Genomic DNA, 22,803 nt, shown 5'->3' on the forward strand with positions numbered 1-22,803 from the left:
TGTTGGGTACATGAATATGAACAAGAAAACAAAGGGAAAAGAAAAAGATAAAAATAGCAAATGCACAAAAAATGAAGAAAAAAGAAAATATAAAATAATTAGAAAAACACAGAGGAAAAATTAGAAACAAAGAAAAAAGTGATGAGAGAGTTGAAAGAGAGGGGGAAGGAGAATGAGGGATTAGGGGATAAGGGGGGGAACAATAGGGAATTATAGTGCAATAAGCTGATATCATTGTCTCACTATCAGCCCTTAGTGCAACCAATAGTGCAATACAGTTGTGACTACAATAAACTGCTATTTGTGTTGTGTTTGTAATATAAACAATAAGGTGCATTTACATACAATCCTATCATCAGTGTATAAACGTGTGTTGGGGGTTAAACCACAGGGGTTAGGGGGTTAATCAGGGTAAGGAGATGCTTTTCCTACTCGTGGCTCCTCCACTGCTTCTACTGAAAGCAAAATGAAAGGAAAAGGAATATCCCTGTAGTTGAACTGCACCTCTCCGCTTTACCCCTATGCAGATTTCACTCCCCGTTGAGCTTATAATAATGGCTCCTTGTGTAACGCCGACCAGCCGCCCTCGCTGCTTGGCCGAGAGAGCAAAGCAAAAAGAAGAGGAAACCAAACCACGACAGTTTGTAACAATTAAACTTTATGAGAAGCAGATACATGAGGCTCATCCACAGAACCAATTTAGTCACATAAAAATGGGAACATTAGAAAAGGAACGTTTAATATGATGTAGAGAGTAATATGCTGAGACAATTTGCAATTGGTCTTCATTTTTAATTATTTATAGTTTTTTACTTATTTCACTTTGTGTTCAGCAGCTCTGCAGTTTGGAGTTTCAGCAGCTGTCTGGTTGCTAGGGTCCAAATTACCTTAGCGACCAGGGAGTGGAATGAATGAGAGTATGGAATATGAATAGGGGAGGGGCTGAATAGAAAAACAAGTTATAAAAAATAACAATAACACTGGCCTCACAGAGCAACACTGTACTGGGGCGATGGCTGTAGCTGGGGGGCATCTGTGCATTCTCAGGCTGCTGTACTTACTATAACATGGGGTATTTGGGCACCGGGGGGCACGGCTGCCACCAGTCCTTATTAAAATTTTAAAAATACAAATCTTTTATGCACTAAAACCAAAGGGAAAACAACCACTGGGGGAGCTGATAAAAAAAAATCCCTCTCTGCCAGCAGGGGGAGCTCTTGGCTTAGGGCCACTCTCTGTAGGGCCACACACAGTTGGAATGAGCACAAGTCCATAGTAGAACTGGAGTGAGACCATTTCCCCAGTCTGTATAAAGTGACTCAGCGCTGCCCCCTTTCTTCATGATCCACTTCAGCCTGTCAGGCAGGGATGGCTCCGTTGGACTCCAGGAGCGGCAACTTCTCTTCTGGAAGGTTCCTTGGTCTATAAGTGATAAACTGATACATGAACTGGGCTTGTGTGAAGGAGAACATTTAAGTTATGGAGATCCAAATTACAGAAAGATCCCTTACCAGGAAAACCCCAGGTCCCAAGCATTCTGGATAACAGGTCCCATACCTATACCTTATGCTGCCCATACTTACCCAGATTCTGACAAGTACTGACCTATTTTGACCATATTGGCCATTATTTTTTTGCACATTTGGCAATATGGCAGCTCCCATGTACATAGCGTTTCCCTAGGAGACGCCATTGCGCCAATAGGAATAGCCCCATATGCACAAAGGATACGGTACAGTCGACAAAGAAGCAGAGGACGCTGCCTACGATCCAGGGAAGGTGATGCAGCGCTTCGCTGGCCTCCGTCTCGCCTGCCCCCGGGCTCTTGATGACGATACTTATTCCGTAGAAGATGTTTCCCGACATCATGAACAGGAACATTCCCAGGGCCAAACCTTCCACCGATTTCCTCTTAAACTACGGCACAAAATATATACAAAGGGGGTCAAATTGATCATTTCTTTATAATAAACAGTCATTTCCCTATGAGACCAAACCTGTATATTATATGTACAATATAACGAAGGGTGAGGCATGCTGGGAGCTGTAGTCCAGCAACATCAGGGCTGTATTCTTAAAGCAATATTGCCCAATAAAACTGCATTAAAATGCAAGAAATCCCCCAATGAGAATCCCAGCTGATGTGAGTAAATCCGGCTCCCTGTTCTCTGTTCCTGCAATTGGAGTTGGGAGCAATAAGCACAGTTTCCCAGCACTGAACAAGTCTGTCCCTTTATCCCCATGTCTGATTCCTGTGCCATATAATGAGGGGAAAATGCCATCATTATCTCTATATGTAAGGTACCAGCAAGGGGCCTGACACAGTGCTGGGAATCAGCATTCTCATTGGTCACTTCTCTTGCACTTACACTCACATTGTTGCTCAGTAGAATTCTCATTGGGGAATTTCCTTGCATCTAGAATTACGACTATAGCAACACTAGGGGGCGCCGTGGGGCAGCGCTATGGTTGGGTTTATATCCCCTTTAATCACGCCCATTGAAGGCCACACCCATGTCAATTACATGAACCGGAAGGCCACACCCACTGAAGGCCACACCCACTTTGTTCATATTCCCCCAGAGTGGGCAAGTTGCTAAATTACCCCAGATAAATCGGTACCTTGAGCCGGGCAGTTACTCACGTTGGTCACGAGCTGGGGAATACGAAATATGATGTAGATTCCATACGAGATGACTCCGCAGGCAAAGCCAATCACCATCCGGACAGAATTACTCTTAAAAACACAATAAAGAACATAACGATGGTAATTTCCAGGGTTGCAAATAGGGATGCATTCAGCCCCCCCCATTTAGGCCCCCCCCTCATTCAGGGGCCAATAAGCTGCCAACTCAGTAGTGAGGAACCCCATGGGCAGCTTTAATGGCTGCTATTGAGAGGGCAGGGCCAGTCAGTTGGATCAGTTGGCCAATCCAGGAGCCTTATGTTGGGTTTAGTTCCCCTTTAAGCAGTTGTAGGAAGCAGTAAAACGCACCTCATCCCCATCAGTAGAGAGTAGGCGCCGGCTGGGTATCACATCCTCGGGGGTCAGCACAGCGGGTTCCGACTCCTGAAGCAGAGAGAAAGTGGCCACACAGCCCAAAAGGGCAAATCCACAAACAGCGTTTAAGGCGGTGTAAGCTGATTGGGCGAAAGAGAAATCAAAGTGTTACCCATCACTGTTTGTACCTTGTAGTACCCAGCTGTTGCTAAGTGCCAATGGGTTGTGGAGGATGCTGGGAGTTGTAGTTGTAGATACTCACGTTTGGGTTTACTGTCCTGGAACTTGAAGTAGAGATAGACGACGAGCATCAGAGAGTCGCTCACGACAAAGTAGATGCCGAAGTATTTCTGTGGGGGGGAGACAGGGGCATCAGGGCAGGTAACGGGAGTGCCGGGAGTTGTGAGGGGCAGAACCCTACCTGCAGGGGCAGTTGGTCCGCAAGGTAAGTCCCAGCGAGGTTTATTGCGTCAGTGGCCACCCACAGCAGGGGGAACCATATGGACATGGCTTCGTGCATCTTCTTGGTCTTGAAGGCTTCATAGTACTGTCTGGGGGGGGCAAAAACACATGTTTAATTATATAGCGCCCCCATATTCTGTAGCGATTTACAGGGATTGATCAGCCAATTAGTAGTAGCCAATTGCCCCCTTTGCAGATAGAATTGAACTCAGGACCTCAGCGCTTCCCAAGATATCATGGGGCCACATACTACTTACACCCCCCCCCCACACACCTACATGAGAGGGTACTGTAGAGCACCATTGCACAATAATATCACCCAACTTTAGCCACACCCCCATTAGCCCAGATCACGCCCTTTTTGCTGGAAGCCACACCCATCACATTAAGTCACCTGGGAGGGTCCAGAAAAAAAAAAGGAATTGTCAGCTGAAGTCATTTTTTAGTTATTGACCCCCATGACATTAGTGAGATTAAAAGGAGGCGGAGCCACCGTATAGGTTAATTTAGTGCCTCGTTATAATGACCGGACCGGAACCAGAATGCGCAGACTGGCGGGTTCTCTATGCCAATCCCATTCCTGAGACTACGGCAGGGTTGGTAAAACAGGAGGCTAAAGGGGAAATTGGGCAGGTCCCACCCCCTAAAGGGCAAGTTTGCCTGTTTAACAAAGAAGTCATAGGGAACCTTAGCAGTTTTGCAGCTGGTCTTTTTTTATTATTATTATAATTCCTTCTGCCTTTCTGGAATGGACGAGTCTGTCTCTGCTCCTAGGGAACCGGTTTCTGTGTAATTACCCCAGGTAACAGGTTCCGTTCTACCCTCCAGTTACAGATACAGGAAATCTAGGCTTAGTAAGACAAGGTTAAATAGGACTAACATTTTTAAAGGGGAAGTAAACTCTGTTATGACTGGGTTACAACCCTTATAAAACTTCTTTGGATTTTCCATCAGCAGACTGACAGTTCTAGACCAATCTATAGCCAGTCAGAGCTTAGAACCTTCATATGAATGGACAAATCTATAGCCAATTAGAACCTTCATTTGACTAGACAACTTGTAGCCAATCAAATCGACATATTCCATTAAAAAATCAGGTTATATTTATTGGGTGTTCTCTCTGGTGGGGGGGGGGGCAGGCCATAATGAATAATTTTAACACATTTTATAATCTGCTTTGAATGTAGCCATTTAAAACATAAGAAGGTCAACAGGTCTAGGCCAACCCATAGCCAATCCAAATATCAGAAGTTTGACAGGACAAAATAGAGCTGTAGCCAATCAAAGCATCAGAAGATTAAAAAGTGCTAGCCCAGCCTGTAGCCAATCAGAGCATTGGAGCTTTCACTTGGCTAAACCAACCTGTAGCCAATCAAAGCATCAGAAGATTGACGGGGTATAACCTGTAGCCAATAAAAGCATCAGAAGATTGACGGGGTATAACCTGTAGCCAATCAAAGCATCAGAAGATTGACGGGGTATAACCTGTAGCCAATCAAAGCATCAGAAGATTGACGGGGTATAACCTGTAGCCAATCAAAGCATCAGAAGATTGACGGGGTATAACCTGTAGCCAATCAAAGCATCAGAAGATTGACGGGGTATAACCTGTAGCCAATCAAAGCATCAGAAGATTGACGGGGTATAACCTGTAGCCAATCAAAGCATCAGAAGATTAAAAAGCACTAGTCCAGCCTGTAGCCAATCAGAGCATTGGAGCTTTCACTTGGCTAAACCAACCTGTAGCCAATCAAAGAATCAGAAGGTTGACTGGGGTATAACCTGTAGCCAATCAAAGCATCAGAAGATTGATGGGGTATAACTTGTAGCCAATCAAGCATCAGAAGATTGACTGGGGTAAAACCTGTAGCCAATCAAAGCATCAGAAGATTAAAAAACACTAGCCCAGCTTGTAGCCAATCGGAGCATTAGAACTTTCACTTGGCTAGACCAACTCCAGTTTGAGGTATAACTTGTAGCCAATCAAAGCATCAGAATAGTGACAGGGGTATAACCTGTAGCCAATCAAATCAATCAATCTAATAAATCTAAAGATTTATTAGAAGATTGTGTATTTCATGTATTTAAGGTTTCGGTGGTTGTGGTTACTCTGCTCCAGCCAAACTGTTTTATTCCTCTCACTCTCCTAATTAAATAAGCCCCAGGCTTCCTCACACAGCTGTATATACATAGGAGCTAAAGGGTAACTAATCCTGCCGCGTGTCTGCAGCTCAATCCTGGGAGTTTATGTAGAATTCCAGCCAATAATCATGGGCCCAGCCAGGAACTTCTTATCTGACTGACAGTATCCCTTTAATGGCACCTGGCGATGCATTATGGGTAATTAGCCAGTCGTTATATGATTAGGGACTGAGCATGTTTTGCTGCCTCCATCCCCCACGACACCTAATGATTGGGCAGAAGCAAAGACAACCTGAGGGGTGGGGGGCAGCACCCTGGGGTGGGAGAAGCCTCGCTGCACCCTGAGCTCAGGTTACAAACAATTGTCAGAACCAACCTGCTCGCCCGCTGCCTGCAGCACATTCTTATATACAGTGGGAGACAGCGGAAGGTACAGAGTGGGAGGCTGAGGAGGGTACAGGGTGGGAGACTGAGGAGGGTACAGGGTGGGAGGCTGAGGAGGGTACAGGGTGGGAGGCTGAGGAGGGTGCAGGGTGGGAGACTGAGGAGGGTGCAGGGTGGGAGGCTGAGGAGGGTGCAGGGTGGGAGACTGAGGAGGGTGCAGGGTGGGAGACTGAGGAGGGTACAGGGTGGGAGGCTGAGGAGGGTACAGGGTGGGAGACTGAGGAGGGTACAGGGTGGGAGGCTGAGGAGGGTACAGGGTGGGAGGCTGAGGAGGGTACAGGGTGGGAGGCTGAGGAGGGTACAGGGTGGGAGGCTGAGGAGGGTACAGGGTGGGAGACTGAGGAGGGTACAGGGTGGGAGGCTGAGGAGGGTGCAGGGTGGGAGACTGAGGAGGGTACAGGGTGGGAGGCTGAGGAGGGTACAGGGTGGGAGACTGAGGAGGGTACAGGGTGGGAGACTGAGGAGGGTACAGGGTGGGAGGCTGAGGAGGGTACAGGGTGGGAGACTGAGGAGGGTACAGGGTGGGAGGCTGAGGAGGGTGCAGGGTGGGAGACTGAGGAGGGTACAGGGTGGGAGGCTGAGGAGGGTACAGGGTGGGAGACTGAGGAGGGTACAGGGTGGGAGACTGAGGAGGGTACAGGATGGGAGGCTGAGGAGGGTACAGGGTGGGAGGCTGAGGAGGGTACAGGGTGGGAGGCTGAGGAGGGTACAGGGTGGGAGACTGAGGAGGGTGCAGGGTGGGAGACTGAGGAGGGTACAGGGTGGGAGGCTGAGGAGGGTACAGGGTGGGAGGCTGAGGAGGGTACAGGGTGGGAGGCTGAGGAGGGTGCAGGGTGGGAGACTGAGGAGGGTGCAGGGTGGGAGACTGAGGAGGGTACAGGGTGGGAGGCTGAGGAGGGTACAGGGTGGGAGGCTGAGGAGGGTACAGGGTGGGAGGCTGAGGAGGGTACAGGGTGGGAGACTGAGGAGGGTACAGGGTGGGAGGCTGAGGAGGGTACAGGGTGGGAGGCTGAGGAGGGTACAGGGTGGGAGGCTGAGGAGGGTACAGGGTGGGAGGCTGAGGAGGTTACAGGGTGGGAGGCTGAGGAGGGTGCAGGGTGGGAGACTGAGGAGGGTACAGGGTGGGAGACTGAGGAGGGTACAGGGTGGGAGCTGAGGAGGGTACAGGGTGGGAGGCTGAGGAGGGTACAGGGTGGGAGGCAGCAGAGGGTACAGGGTGGGAGGCTGAGGAGGGTGCAGGGTGGGAGACTGAGGAGGGTGCAGGGTGGGAAGCTGAGGAGGGTGCAGGGTGGGAGACTGAGGAGGGTGCAGGGTGGGAGACTGAGGAGGGTGCAGAGGGTACAGGGTGGGAGACTGAGGAGGGTACAGGGTGGGAGGCTGCGGAGGGTAGAGGGTAGGAGGCTGCAGAGGTTAGAGGGTGGGAGGCTGCGGAGGGTAGAGGGTGGGAGGCTGCGGAGGGTAGAGGGTGGGAGACTGAGGAGGGTACAGGGTGGGAGGCTGAGGAGGGTACAGGGTGGGAGGCTGAGGAGGTTACAGGGTGGGAGGCTGAGGAGGGTACAGGGTGGGAGGCTGAGGAGGGTGCATGGTGGGAGGCTGAGGAGGGTACAGGGTGGGAGGCTGAGGAGGGTGCATGGTGGGAGGCTGAGGAGGTTACAGGGTGGGAGGCTGAGGAGGGTACAGGGTGGGAGGCTGAGGAGGTTACAGGGTGGGAGACTGAGGAGGGACAATGCTGATCATTTACTGATAACTGTCTCTACGTGTGTTTAGAAGAGACAATTCTCAGTATTGTCTATGGCAGGGGATTTTCTGGTGTTTAGTAGCCATGAGTAGTTGCTACTAAGTAGCTCTGTGTGTCTTCACCCCTTCCAAGGACAGGCGAGTGGCTTATGAGTGGGTGAGATATCTGGGTGCAGAAGTCACAGTGAGAGTCAGTAGAGTGTGAGACAAGATAACGGGAGTTGGGGGGGGAGAGCACAAAGCAGGGTGTTGGGAAACCCAGCAGGGACATGAAAGGAAAGGGAAGAACATATGGAGGGACCTTCCCCCTACCCTGTCCCCAGGGAACAACTGACCATTACCGGAAGGAGGTCACAACCTGGGGGGGGGGGGGGTATAATCCTTTACTTAGTAATACTCACGGGAAAGTGCAAACCATGAATAACCCCATGGAGATCATTCCCAGATACACGCTGGCGTGATCCCGCCCATTCACTGCGCAGTCGCCAAATGCATCCAAAATCCACTTGGTTCCGTTTGGGCAGAAAATGTCATCTCCTGGGGACAGTGTTGGCGAAGTCAGGTTGTCAGCCATGTTGTTAGTGGCCCAGCAAGCCCTAGGGGAGAGATGGGCAAACAGTTATGTATCAATTACCCTCATACCCCCATACTGTACTGTCTATGGGAAACACTATGGCACCCCCTACCCATATGTATAAATACAAATATACAGAGAAGGAATGTTCTGGGCACACAATAAGCTGTACCCCCATACTGTACTGTCTATGGGAAACACTATGGCACCCCCTACCCATATGTATAAATACAAATATACAGAGAAGGAATGTTCTGGGCACACAATAAGCTGTACCCCCATACTGTACTGTCTATGGGAAACACTATGGCACCCCCTATCCATATGTATAAATACAAATATACAGAGAAGGAATGTTCTGGGCACACAATAAGCTGTACCCCCATACTGTACTGTCTAAGGGAAACACTATGGCACCCCCTACCCATATGTATAAATACAAATATACAGAGAAGGAATGTTCTGGGCACACAATAAGCTGTACCCCCATACTGTACTGTCTAAGGGAAACACTATGGCACCTCCTACCCATATGTATAAATACAAATATACAGAGAAGGAATGTTCTGGGCACACAATAAGCTGTACCCCCATACTGTACTGTCTAAGGGAAACACTATGGCACCTCCTACCCATATGTATAAATACAAATATACAGAGAGGGAATGTTCTGGGCACACAATAAGCTGTACCCCCATACTGTACTGTCTAAGGGAAACACTATGGCACCCCCTACCCATATGTATAAATACAAATATACAGAGAAGGAATGTTCTGGGCACACAATAAGCTGTACCCCCATACTGTACTGTCTAAGGGAAACACTATGGCACCCCCTACCCATATGTATAAATACAAATATACAGAGAAGGAATGTTCTGGGCACACAATAAGCTGTACTCCCATACTGAGAGGAGGTGTGTGTGTGAGCTCCAGACTGTGAGGGTTTCCCAGGCCCTTTTTGGGTCTGGGAGGAGTGCTTTTTACCTGCAAACTTTGCAGGTTGTGAGGATTTCTCTCAGGAGAATTATTTTTTCTGCAATTTCCCCAAAAAAATTTCCTCAAAAGAATGAGGAAGAAAGTTGTGGTAACTCCGGGTAAAGGAGTGAGGATCTGCCTGAGATCCAGCAGGAAGGCTGCTCCCCCCAATCTGGCAGCAGCGGCTGAGAGCAGTGAGGTGCGCAAGGAGGTGAAGGCCATGGCTAAAAGTGACAAAGAAGGAGAAAGTACCGGCACGTGCGGCGTTCCATCTGTAATGGAGGTCCCTGAGCGAGCGAACACCCTGGACGACCAGGCCGAGGTTACTGCAGAGAGTTGCAGTTCTGCTGCGGAAAACGGCAGTTCTGTTGCTGGGAGCTGCAGTTCAGAGGCAAGCCAGGAAGCTGCTGCAAGGCATGCTGGGACCCAGGAGGGAAGTGCTGCAGGCTGCGAGGCAGCCATGGAGAGTGCTGAGGCCGCAGGCTGTGTGGCTATGGAAGTGGCTGAGGAGGCGCTGAGAGAGAGTTCTGAGACTGCTGCAATGGCCCAGGTAGGAGCAATACACCTGTGTGATGGGGGAGAGACAGCTGCTAGCAATGGCGCTGGGAAGCCAGAGACTGTGGGCTCAGCTGGGCCCAATCAGACCCAGATCATCAGGGCTCTGAGAGACATTAACATTCTGGAGGAGAAAAGGAACATTTTGGAGGGGAGTATAGACAATATGGTGGCTGGACTGGGGGCCCTTAGGGGGGCACAGAGAGCAAAAGCAGTTGAAAAAATTGCTTATTTAAACAAAGACTTGGAGGACATTGAAAGTAACATTACCGGGGTTCTGGCAGTTATAGAGCCCTGGAGAGAGCTTTATCATAACCGCAGGAGGTTCCAGGAAATGGAGAGAAACCAACTGAAAAAGGGTTTGAAAGACTATTTTGCTTTTCCTAAAGGGACTGTGACTCCTGCGGGTGGGAATGGGGGTCCGTCATGTGCGGATTCCTGGGATCCACTGACTGATTCTTTGCCATGCAATAATGCTAATACTGTGAGTGTGTCTGGTGGGAGTGTGCCTCATGTGAGTGTGCAGTGTGGCAAGGCTGCTGGGAGTACTGGTATAGCTGCTGGGAGTACTGGTATGGCTGCTGGGAGTACTCATATGACTGCTGGGAGTACTGGCATGGCTGCAAGGAGTACTCATATGGCTGCTGGGAGTACTGGCATGGCTGCAAGGAGTACTCATATGGCTGTTGAAAGTACTGACATGGCTGCTGGGAGTACTGGCACGGCTGCTGGGAGTACTGACAAGGCTGCTGGGAGTACTGGCACGGCTACTGGGAGTACTGGCGCGGCTGCTGGGAGTACTAATATGGCTGCAGGGAGTACTGACATGGCTGCACCATTGACTGATAAAACCGTATGTGATGCTGCAGCAAGAGTGGGTGATAGTGGTGCCACAGAGGGTGCAGGGAATCCCCCTGTAAATACCGAGAGTGAAGGGGCACAAGGGAGGAGAGGTGCCTGGGACGGTAAGAGACTGTTTCAGCAGAATGTCTCTATGGCGGGTGAGAGTGCGGCCAGTAGGAGGAAGAATGTAGTGAAGATCAAGTGGGAGAAGGAGAGGGGTGAGTTCCCGGGGCGCAGGTTTGTGGGCAGGAATCTCATCAAACAGTCCCTGGGTTTTACCCCTGCAGACGTAAGTGGGCTGATAAGTGTCACAGACACTGAGTTTGATCTTGGCTTCAAACTGTCTCAGGGGTTGGATGATTTCTGGCGCAGGTATGAGGGTAAGAAAGGTGCCCCAGAGTGGGAGGGGTTTAGGGTGACCCCAGTCTCCAGGCCCGACACCAAGACAGTCACCATCATGTTTAAGACTGAGTCTGTGCACCCGGATGACGTGCTGATCTGGCTAAAGAGACAGTGCACCGTTCTGTCCCCCTTCACCCCACTGTATGATGAGGAGGGTTTCTGGGTAGGAGGGTGGAAGGTGCAGGTCAAACTGCACATGAATCTCCATGTCCCCAAGCACCTCCCCAATTCCTTTTTTATTGGGAAGGACAGGGGCGTTTGTTTCTACCCCGGCCAACCCAGGGTGTGTTTCAAGTGCGGATCAAACAGGCACTTTGCAGTTAAATGCACAGTTCTAAAGTGCGCCCTCTGTGGTGAGACTGGGCACCCCAGTAAGGAATGCCAGAAAATCCGCTGCAATTTGTGCTTGAAGTTAGGCCACGCCCACAGCTCTTGCCCCGACGCATGGCACAATATGGTGGCAGAATGTTCTAATTTGGAGGAGGAAATGAGCCTCTCAATGGAACTTCTGGAGGAAGGGGATCAAACCTCAGAGGTAGTGGAACCAGAGAGGGAGGCTGTGCAGCCTGAATCCTCTGCCCCAGTTACTAAGGTGATGGGTGGGGCACAAGGGAGGTTACCCAAGGGGAACAGTGGGAAAAAGGAAGGAGAGCAGAGGGTCAGTAAGCCTAGAGAAGAAGGGGAGTGGAGTGTGGCGGGGGGAAAATCCTCAGAGAAAAGGAAAAACATTCCCCCAAAAATGACGGTAGCAACAGACAACAGATTTGTCCTGCCAGATGGTAAAACCTGGGGGGATCTCGCTGAGGAAGAGGAGGAGAGGCTGCGGGAGGAGGAGAGGAAAGAGGAGAGGAAGGCTAGGGCCTTGGCAAAGAAGGACAGGAAAAAAGAGAGAGGAAAGAGAGTGGGGAGGAGAGTCAGGAGGCAGAGTCCCCAGGGGAGGAGGTGGTGGTTGACCTGGAGGGGGCAGAGAGTACCCCAAAAGTTCAGGTGAAAAGAAGGGGTGATGAAGGGGTTGGTGGTAGGCAGAAGCAAAACAAGACCTAATGATGGATCATCCTATCCCATTCCTTACAGCCAATGTCTGTAGCATCAAGAATAGGAAGACCAGATTTTTGGCTTTTGATTTTTTTAGAAAGGTGGAGGCTGAAATCCTTTTCTTGCAGGAGACCAGGCTCACAACCAGAAGTGAGATTTTTGAAGCCAAAAGAGATTGGTGGCACGGGCCCTCCTTTTGGTCTATTGCTGAGGAGCCGGCAGGAGGGGTAGGAATACTTTTCAAAAATGTTCAGGGGTTGGAGATTAAAAAAATCATAGAAATCCAGGTTGGGCGTTGTTTGATGCTTGACATTGTATTGCAAGGGAATCTGATCAGATTGATCAATGTGTATGGCCCCCAGGGGCCCTCAGAGAGAAGGGAACTCTTATTAGAGATCAAACCGTACCTGTATACATCAAGTCCAGTCATCTTGGCAGGGGACTTCAACCAAGTCCTGAGGGCAGTAGACAGGACTGGCAGATTCTGTAAATATGAGGGTTCATTTATGAATAAGTTGGCTGAGGATGCGGGTTTAGTAGATGTGGCCACATGGGGGGGTCGGGCAGGCAAACATACGTATTTCTGTGGGCAGAGGAGCAGCAGAATAGATATGATTTTTGTTAAGAAAGGTGAATCTTTTACAGAGGTCTGTGAGAAGGCCGTTGAGTTCTCAGATCACTCGGTACTCTCCTTTCTGTATGGTATCCGGAACCAGCCCAAGATTGGGAGGGGTTTATGGAGACTTGATGTAGGTTCCCTGGAAGGAGAACAGGCAGAACAATCTTTTGAGGATCTGCTGCTGGTGCAGATATCAAAGGTTGAGCTGTATGATTCTCTATCTGTATGGTGGGATGCAGCCAAGGATTCTTTCCGGTCCCTCTTCAAGTCTATCTCTTATAAAAAAGGGAGGGAGAAGGAGAGGAGGTACCAGTCCTTGAGAAAGGAGCTAGAGATCTGTATTTCGGAAGGGGAGGGGGCTGAAAAGCGAAACCGACTCAAGCAACTGATCAGGCAACATCAGTACAGCCGGTACAAGTCTTTGGTTCTGGAAAGAGACTATGGGGCTTCTGTTTGCCCAGATCCTTGCCAGAACTGCAAAGAGGTTGTTGAGAAAAAGCTGGTTGAGGGTCTTTATGACTCCCAGGGTCATTTTCATAAGTCAAGGGAGGGGATCTTGGAAGCTGTTAGATCTTACTATGTTGGGCTTTTCAGGGAAAGAGTTTTGGATAAGGGAAAGACCGAGGCTTTCTTGAAGGCGACCCCAGGTCCCAATACTGATCATTTGGATTTTTCCACTTTGGAAGCAGAAATAACACTGGAAGAGGTGATTCAGGCCATAGACAAACAGCAAAAGAAAAAGGCCCCAGGGCCTGATGGTCTAACAGCAGAGTTTTACAAAAGATTTAAAGACAAACTTGCTCCTGTTCTTGTTGAAGTCTTCAATGAGAGTTTGGAGAAGGGTAGTCTTCCTCCCTCTATGGGATACTCTTCCTTGATCCTGCTTTCAAAGGGGAAGGACTCAAGGCATGTTGAGAATTGGAGGCCCATTGCTCTTCTTAACACTGACAGAAAGATTCTTGCAAGAATTCTCTTTTCAAGGCTAAGTAAGTTTGCTGGCACTTTACTATCTTCCTTTCAGTACTGCACAGTGGAGGGACGTAGCATTTTTGGAGCAGTCCTTACAATAAGAGAGGCCTTAGAGAGGTGCAAAGTCCATAAATGGGGAAAGTATCTTCTGACCTTGGACCAAGCAAAGGCTTTTGATAAAGTTAATCACCAATACCTATGGGCTGCTTTGCTGAAATACGGCATTCCGGGTCAGTTTGTCAGATGGTTACAGACTTTGTATCAAGGGGCAAGAAGCTTTCCATTGATTAATGGTTGGAGAGGCAAAGACTTTGAGGTGGGAGCAGGGGTAAGACAGGGGTGCCCTCTCAGTCCACTTTTGTATGTGTTTGCTCTGGACCCTTTCCTAAGAGCATTACAGCATAGTGCATTGGAGGGTGTTCGGTTTCCCTTGAGTCAGCCCTTTAAGTTAGTAGCCTACGCGGATGATGTGACCATTGTTCTGTCTAGACCAGAGGAGGCGTCTATGGTAATGGAGCACATCAGAAGCTACTCAGAGGCCTCTGGGTCTCTTGTCAACCAAGAAAAATCGGAAGCTTTTTGGGTCTTAGAGGAAGAGCCGGGTTTCCAACTAAAAGACTTCCCTGTAGCCCCAGAGAGGGTTAAGATCTTGGGTGTAAAATTTGGGAAGGGCGATGATGCAAAGGCAAATTGGGATGAGAAACTGAATGCCTGTGCAGCAAAGGTTCAGCGATGGAAGGCTTGGAGGCTGACCTATAGGGAAAGGATTAACGTTATCAAGTCTTTCTTGGTCCCTCTGCTTCTGTTTGTCTCTCATATCTTCTTGTTGCCAGAATCTTTCTACGCAAGAGTCCACAGTCTGTTCTTCCAAATGCTCTGGGGGAGCAGACTGAACCCAGTTAAAAGGGGAGTAACTTTCCTGCAGAGAAAGGAGGGAGGTTTGGGCATGCTGTGCCCGGTGGCTTTCTTCTGTGTCATATTCCTCAAATGTAACCTTGGGGGTATGGCTCAGGGGAACGACTCTCTGTGGGAGAGCAGTATTAGGGCCTGGGTGTCGCCTTTTATCAAGGACTGGCTGCTCAATGATAGGCTGAAGAGTGTCCGGATAAGAGGAGGTTGTGTCCCACCCCATGTAGCTCAGGCCTTGAAGCTCATTAGGAAGTGGCACATAGGGATGGAGGAACTCAAGTCTGCCCCTAGGAAAAACATTTATTTCAGGATTTTGGAGGTTTTCTTTTGTGTTCCCCTTGCTCTGAGAGACTGCACGAGCGAGACCCTGGCTCTGAGCCTAAAGTTCCTAAACAGTAAGAGACTGCCCAAAAAGTTTCAGGATAACGCTTGGCTCTCCCTCCAGGGGAAACTGTTTGTCAGGGGGAACCTACGGTATCTGAATGTGGGGGACAGGGAATGCCCCTGGGGCTGTGGCACGGATGAGACCCAGGAGCACTTTCTGTTAGACTGTGTCATTACCAAGAGCCTCAAATCTTCCCTGGCAAATACTTTACACTTGGGTTTTTTGGAGAACTTGAATTATACGGAGATGGCGTACGGGATAGTGGGGCGTGAGTGTGCTGGCGCGGTAACTACGGAAACCCTGTATCTTATAATATCTGTTATGCGCTATTATCTGTGGCATATGCGCTGCAAGTTAACCCTCAGTCAGAAGAGAGAAGCGGTGGGGCAAGTCACAGGGGCAATTGTAAGGGAACTTGCTTTCATTAAATCCAGAGAGACTGAGCGAAAGGCAGAGAATGTTGCACTCTGGGTAAATGTACATTTTCATTTGTGATTCTTCTTTGCTTCTGAATTTCATTGAGTAATAATGTGATGCATTTTTGTTTGCTTTTCTGTTTCTGAAATGTTTATATTTTACTTGTAATGTTTTTACTTTCAATAAAATCCCTACCCATATGTATAAATACAAATATACAGAGAGGGAATGTTCTGGGCACACAATAAGCTGTACCCCCATACTGTACTGTCTAAGGGAAACACTATGGCACCTCCTACCCATATGTATAAATACAAATATACAGAGAGGGAATGTTCTGGGCACACAATAAGCTGTACCCCCATACTGTACTGTCTAAGGGAAACACTATGGCACCTCCTACCCATATGTATAAATACAAATATACAGAGAGGGAATGTTCTGGGCACACAATTAGCTGTACCCCCATACTGTACTGTCTAAGGGAAACACTATGGCACCCCCTACCCATATGTATAAATACAAATATACAGAGAGGGAATGTTCTGGGCACACAATAAGCTGTACCCCCATACTGTACTGTCTAAGGGAAACACTATGGCACCCCCTACCCATATGTATAAATACAAATATACAGAGAAGGAATGTTCTGGGCACACAATAAGCTGTACCCCCATACTGTACTGTCTAAGGGAAACACTATGGCACCCCCTACCCATATGTATAAATACAAATATACAGAGAAGGAATGTTCTGGGCACACAATAAGCTGTACCCCCATACTGTACTGTCTAAGGGAAACACTATGGCACCCCCTACCCATATGTATAAATACAAATATACAGAGAAGGAATGTTCTGGGCACACAATAAGCTGTACCCCCATACTGTACTGTCTATGGGAAACACTATGGCACCCCCTACCCATATGTATAAATACAAATATACAGAGAAGGAATGTTCTGGGCACACAATAAGCTGTACCCCCATACTGTACTGTCTATGGGAAACACTATGGCACCTCCTACCCATATGTATAAATACAAATATACAGAGAAGGCATGTTCTGGGCACACAATAAGCTGTACCCCCATACTGTACTGTCTATGGGAAACACTATGGCACCTCCAACTCAAATAAATATAAAAAGAAGTTGTAAATGCACACATATATATATTTGTTCTCTCTTCTCCCCAGTCCCTAATGCCCCATAACTCTGAGCAGGGCAATTTTTTGCAACTCTCTTCTCAGCTTTTCTGCTTGTTCCAAGTCAGCTCACATACAGCTGGTACTGTGCAGAGATAAATCCAATTTCTATATCTCACCCTCTGACACTGAGTGTCCCAGTATTCCCTCCCTCAGTGAGTGTGAGTGTGAGTCTCCCCTCCATACACACAGTACATGCCTGTCCCTTGGTCTCTACCCCCGTCCGCTCTCAGCTCCCTGCCTTCCCTCTGTTCCATTTAAACCACAAGTACAGTCAAATAAATAACCCCCAGTCATGTGACCCTGGGTAGAATGCTTTGTTTATTTGTGACTCCGCCCCCAACTGCCCAACCTCACTTACCCACAGGCCAGTGACCGGACACAATAGTTTGGACAAAGAAGAGACATACAGTTTGTAACAGTTGTGAGACAGTTCTACAAGGGATGTGCATAGTGAGCCCCTGCTGTTGTTGAACTACAACTCCCAGAATCCCCCAGTAGGCAAGGGCTGCAGATGCTGATATTCAAGGGGTTCTTCGCCTTTATATTAACTTTTAGCATAATGTAGAGAGTGCTATTCTGAGACAATTTGCAATTGGTTTTCATTTTTGGTTTGGAATTTCAGCAGCTATTTGGTTGCTAGGGTCCAAATTACCTTAGCAACCAGGCACTGATTTACACGAGGGGCTGGAATACAAACAGGAATGGGCTTTAATATAAAAATGAGTAATAAAAAGTAGCAATAACAATAAAATTGTAGCCTTATAGACAGTGGTGCAACTAGTTCCCTGCAGCAAATGCAATTTAGGGCCCCCAAAACATGGGTAATTTGACCAGTTTGATGCCCCTGCTTATAGGGCACACGGTTTTTTGGATGTTGGGGTCAGTAGAAGAAGAGTCAGGAGAATAAAGCAAATAATTCAAAAACTATAGAAAATAAAAAATTAGAACCAATAGAAAAGTTGCTGAGAATTAGCCCTTTTAATGATGAATTAAAAAACTTAAAAAAAGTTAAAGGAGAACCACCCCTCTAAGGTCATTTATGTTGTTTATTTATTATGGTTTCTTACTCCATTCTGACCCAGGTGGTGGCATTGGGCAACCGGGGTGGGATTGGGCAGCCGTGGTGGCATTGGGCAACCGGAGTGGGATTGGGCAGCCGTGGTGGCATTGGGCAACCGGGGTGGGATTGGGCAACCGGGGTGGGATTGGGCAGCCGGGGTGGGATTGGGCAGCCATGGTGGCATTGGGCAGCCGGGGTGGGATTGGGCAGCCGGGGTGGGACTGGGCACCCGGGGTGGGACTGGGCATCCAGGGTGGGACTGGGCATCCAGGGTGGGACTGGGCACCCGGGGTGGGGCTGGGCATCCAGGGTGGGACTGGGCAGCCGAGGTGGGACTGGGCATCCAGGGTGGGACTGGGCACCCGGGGGGCCCATACCTTACCTCATGGCACACATGGTACCTTCTCCAACACCAGGGAAATGCCTTGGCCTCCCATCAGTAAGTGTAGTGGAAATGTGGCCGGCACCACGGGCAAAGATATTGGCTCAAATGTGATATTTTCTGGCTGCCAGTGGTGCCAGAAACATATACGCAACTGCCTGCACCTCAGGTTAGGTGATTATTAGATTTAATAGCGGCAATCACCTGGCCACCAAGCCCAGCAGGAATCCCAACTAGCCGGAATTGCTCGGCCACCACGACACCCCAGACTGCCCAGTCGGCCATTACATTATAGTCAAAGAGAAGTGTTTCTAAGCCGATGGCTCTGGGGAGGACAAAAGGGCTAGTGGGGCAGATAACAGACAAAGCCAGTGTGATAAAACCCAAAACTTCTGCTTAACCCTTTCGGTGCCGGGTGAGGGAGCATTTCCTGTGGGAGTTTCCATGTGGCTCTGTGGGCAGGAGATCTCCACTAGAAAGAGCATTTATTAAAAAGTATTAGTAGGATTATTGGCATCAGTGTGGCAGCAATATGGCAGCAGCGTGGCATTAGAGTAGCAGCAGTATGGCAGCAGTGTGGCAGCAGCGTGGCATTAGAGTAGCAGCAGTATGGCAGCAGTATGGCAGCAGAATGGCAGCAGTGTGGCAGCAGTATGGCAGCAGCATGGCATTAGAGTAGCAGCAGTATGGCAGCAGAATGGCAGCAGTGTGGCAGCAGTATGGCAGCAGCATGGCATTAGAGTAACAGCAGTATGGCAGCAGTATGGCAGCGCTGTAGGGAAGTGATTACAGGTTCATGTCTCCCTGGCTATCAAAGGGGAACCAATCAGAATGGGAGAAACTGGAAGCATGGTTCCTAACTGCACTCTATGGAAATCATGAGTTCAATACAGGGGCCCCTAACTTAGTGATTTTATAAATCCATGGCAATATGCTGGGCAACTAGAGGGAAATGCCCTTCAGTTGCCCCTAAGAACCACTGATTAGCACTTGACCCACCGTCTGTAAGCCCAGAGTGCACCAGGGGCCCTGCCAGAGGGTATTTGCCCAAACACAGAATAATGGGCGGGAGTTATTTGCCCTGCACTCAGGTAATGAATAGGGAAGGGTTGTGTCCGGCCAACCAAGAGGAATCAGTCTGCCCCCGGCCTTACTGTGCTACGGGGCACTCGGAGGAGCTATGCAGTTGCCCAAGGTTGGCTAATGATTAGGAACGAAGGGTTGGTGGGACGGGACAATGAAAAGCCCCTTCTGTTCCTATTATTCCTACACAGCAAGATGCCCCCCCCCCCCCGGGAGACCCGAAACTCACCGGGGGCAAACAAACACCAGCAGTGTGTCCGCAAATACCCCAAACTGTGCAGCTCTCTTTTACATCGGCTTGTTTGGCTACTGGATTTTTACCTGATTTGCCCACCCACATGCATGGCCAATGACTGGATCATACCGTGGGCCTATGGAGACCCTTTGGAGAGGATGAAGAGAAAATGTGGCCCTTGTCCTACAGAACTTTATGGATATATATCCAGGTTGGGGGGAGGCTATAGGATAGGACTCATGGATGGGCCAATGAGCTGCCAGTTTGGTCTGGAAGAGACCAATCAACAGCTTTCCCTAGAGAATAAACTGTATTCGCAGTCACCATTTATAAATAAAGTTATACATACATACATACTCACTTAGATTGTAAGCTCTATGGGGCAGAGACCGACAGGCCGACAGGCCATTGTTCCTCTACAATCAGAAGCCGTAGTTCTATTGTAAGGGGTCCCCTGCAAGTTGGTCCTAGCTCCGCCCACTTTACAGTTGGTCGCACTGGAAACAGAAAAGAAATAAAATGGAAACTTTAAAGGGGATATAAACCCAACCATAACGCTGCCCCACGGCGCCCCCTAGTTTTGCTATAAAGTTGCCAAAAACCGTAATAATAGATGCAAGGAAATTCCCCAATGAGAATTCTACTGAGCAACAATGTGACTGTAAGTGCAAGAGAAGTGACCAATGAGCAGCAGGGTTTAGTTCCCCTTTAAAATTCTGGCAAACTGATGACTTTATAGACTGCATGGGGGTTGGGGGTGGGGAACAAGGATGACAATAGTACCATTTGCTGGTAATTCTCACTTGGCTGGAACTGGTTAATGACAGGGCTGCCGCACAGAAGGAACATAAAGCTGCACAATAATCTCCCCGAGGCTGCAGGGAGGGAAAACAGGAAACTTGAAAACATGTTGTGATTCTATTTAAGTGTCAGTACAGTGTGACCTGAGTACGTTCTGATCAGCATCGGCCGCCCCGGGCTCAGCCCCGTAGGGTTCCCATTCCATTATCCAATGAGAGTCTAACACTGCTTTCCCTGTTCTTTACTTCCAGGGATTTCATAGAAAGCTTGAGAAATTATTTACTGGAAAAATTTTCCATTTTTATCAAGTGTTTGGGGTTTTGTATCACATTTAAAGGGGATATAAACCCAACCATAACGCTGTCCCACTGCGCCCCCTAGTGTTGCTATAGTCATAATTCTAGATGCAAGGAAATTCCCCAATGAGAATTCTACTGAGCAACAATGTGAGTGTAAGTGCAAGAGAAGTGACCAATGAGAATGCTGATTCCCAGCACTGTGTCAGGCCCCTTGCTGGTACCTTACATATAGAGATAATGATGGCATTTTCCCCTCATTATATGGCACAGGAATCAGACATGGGGATAAAGGGACAGACTTGTTCAGTGCTGGGAAACTGTGCTTATTGCTTCCAACTCCAATTGCAGGAACAGAGAACAGGGAGCCGGATTTACTCACATCAGCTGGGATTCTCATTGGGGGATTTCTTGCATTTTAATGCCGTTTTATTGGGCAATATTGCTTTAAGAATACAACCCTGATGTTGCTGGACTACAGCTCCCAGCATGCCTCCCCCTTCATTATATGTTACATTATTCTGGGATTTGTAGTCCGGCAACAGCTGAGTAACGTTTGGTTGAGCCGCGCTGTGCCGCAGGGTTTAGTTTTCCTTTAACAGGCGCTGCACAAATCTTCCCATAAGCAGTCATCCAATAGGATAAGGTGATCTGCAACCAATCCGGATACATTTATCCTGAAAAACTAAAATGGCTTAAAAAGAATAGATCCCAAACTGCCTTCCCAGGTTCCCTATGTGGGAGGGGTAACTTGGCCTTTAGCCTGGGGAAGCAGAGAGCATTATGGGACGGGTCATTAGGACATTTCTCAGCACATTTTGCAAAACTTGTTGGACTTGTTGCATTTTCTTTTGGGCCGATGGCATTTTAGATGATGACTGTTGATTTTGCTGAGCACAGCAGCAGCCCCCCATACAGCGGAAGGGGCACCCCAAAACTTTGTGCACCCACCTTGATATAAACTACAGGTGTAACGAATAGCACTGTATGCCCAGTCCCACAGCTAATGCATTATTCTCACCATTGCTCCCTCATCTAATGCCCCAGGGAAAGTGATGTTTTCTGCATTATCTACTCACATTCTGTATTAGGGTGAAGACACACGGAGCTACTTAGTAGCAGCTACTTGTCACTGCTACTAAAGACAATGCAGATCATTTACTGATAATTGTCTCTACGTGTGTTTAGCAGAGGCAATTCTCAGTATTGTCTATGGCAGGGGATTTTCTGGCATTTAGTAGGCATGACAAGTAGCTGCTACTAAGTAGCTTTGTGTGTCTTTGCTCTTAGGGTGAAGACACACGGAGCTACTTAGCAGCAGCTACTTGTTACAGCTACTAAACTCCAGAAAACCCCCTGCCATAGACAATACTGAGAATTGCCTCTGCTAAACACACGTAGAGACAGTTATCAGTCTGTCTGTTTTTGTAGCCATGACAAACAGCTGCTACTAAGTAGCTCTGTGTGTCTTTGCTCTTAAGGTGGCCATACACCTTCAGATCCGCTCGCTTGGCAATGTCACCAAGCGAGCGGATCTTCTCCCGATATTCCCCACCTATGGGTGTTCGATATCGGGAGAATCCAGGCTAATTCTAACAACGGGTATAGGCAAAGTCGGTTCAGGGACTGCATCAACGAGCTGATGCAGTCCCCGATCCGACTATGTTTAACCTGCCCGATCGAGATCTGGCCGATTTCAGATCCCCTCAGGGCCCCTAAGGGCCACAGCCACACAGATTGGCCCTTGTTATCTACATGGCAGTATCAGAACTGTCTCAGTGCAGGGCCCCTCTCCCCATACAATGCTGCAGCAACAACAACATTGGCTTGCTATATAATTACCCATATATACATGGCTGTTTAGAGAAAATGCTGGGGGGTCAGAACCATTGGGGTTCTAGTGAGCTGAGCTTCTGTGGGAGGGGCAGAGAAGAGCCGAGGCTCAGTGTGAAGGGCAGAACACAGTTGGGGTTTAAAGGAGAAAGAAAGTCAAAATTCACTGGGGGTAACTTGCCAGGCCCTTCATGGCAGTGGCGCCCCCTGGAGGTGCCAAATGTTAGGGACATAATTATCTCTATATGTAAGGTACCAGCAAGGGGCCTGACACAGTGCTGGGAATCAGCATTCTCATTGGTCACTTCTCTTGCACTTACACTCACATTGTTGCTCAGTAGAATTCTCATTGGGGAATTTCCTTGCATCTAGAATTACGACTATAGCAACACTAGGGGGCGCAGTGGGGCAGCGTTATGGTTGGGTTTATATC

General features: G+C 48.5%; 1 protein-coding gene across 2 annotated transcripts; it reads right to left on the reverse strand.

Moving 5' to 3' along the window:
• Positions 1-637: 637 nt before the first annotated feature.
• LOC733474 (novel protein similar to pqlc2) lies at positions 638-16,940 on the reverse strand. Of its 2 annotated transcripts, XM_031905125.1 has the most exons (8): positions 16,686-16,940; positions 8,188-8,382; positions 3,423-3,552; positions 3,264-3,351; positions 2,996-3,141; positions 2,645-2,737; positions 1,732-1,917; positions 638-1,448 (listed from the first exon to the last, which is right to left on the reverse strand). In XM_031905125.1, exons 2-8 carry the CDS (start codon positions 8,358-8,360, stop codon positions 1,359-1,361), a joined length of 906 nt encoding a protein of 301 aa, XP_031760985.1. In that variant the 5' UTR covers positions 8,361-8,382; positions 16,686-16,940; the 3' UTR covers positions 638-1,358.
• Between the last annotated feature and the right edge of the window lie 5,863 nt (positions 16,941-22,803).

The sequence above is a fragment of the Xenopus tropicalis genome, chromosome 7 (genome assembly GCF_000004195.4).
Source record: "Xenopus tropicalis strain Nigerian chromosome 7, UCB_Xtro_10.0, whole genome shotgun sequence".
Taxonomy (NCBI): Eukaryota; Metazoa; Chordata; class Amphibia; order Anura; family Pipidae; genus Xenopus; species Xenopus tropicalis.

What these genes read in the sequence shown, in the direction of transcription:
- LOC733474 (XM_031905125.1), bottom strand. Translation starts at nt 8,360, where the DNA reads ATGGCTGACAACCTGACTTCGCCAACACTGTCCCCAGGAGATGACATT. An exon ending in TTCATGGTTTGCACTTTCCC is followed by an intron (nt 3,553 to 8,187) that starts GTGAGTATTACT and finishes TGCCCCCCCCAG; the next exon opens with ACAGTACTATGAAGCCTTCA. An exon ending in TTCCCCAGCTCGTGACCAAC is followed by an intron (nt 1,918 to 2,644) that starts GTGAGTAACTGC and finishes TTTGTGCCGTAG; the next exon opens with TTTAAGAGGAAATCGGTGGA.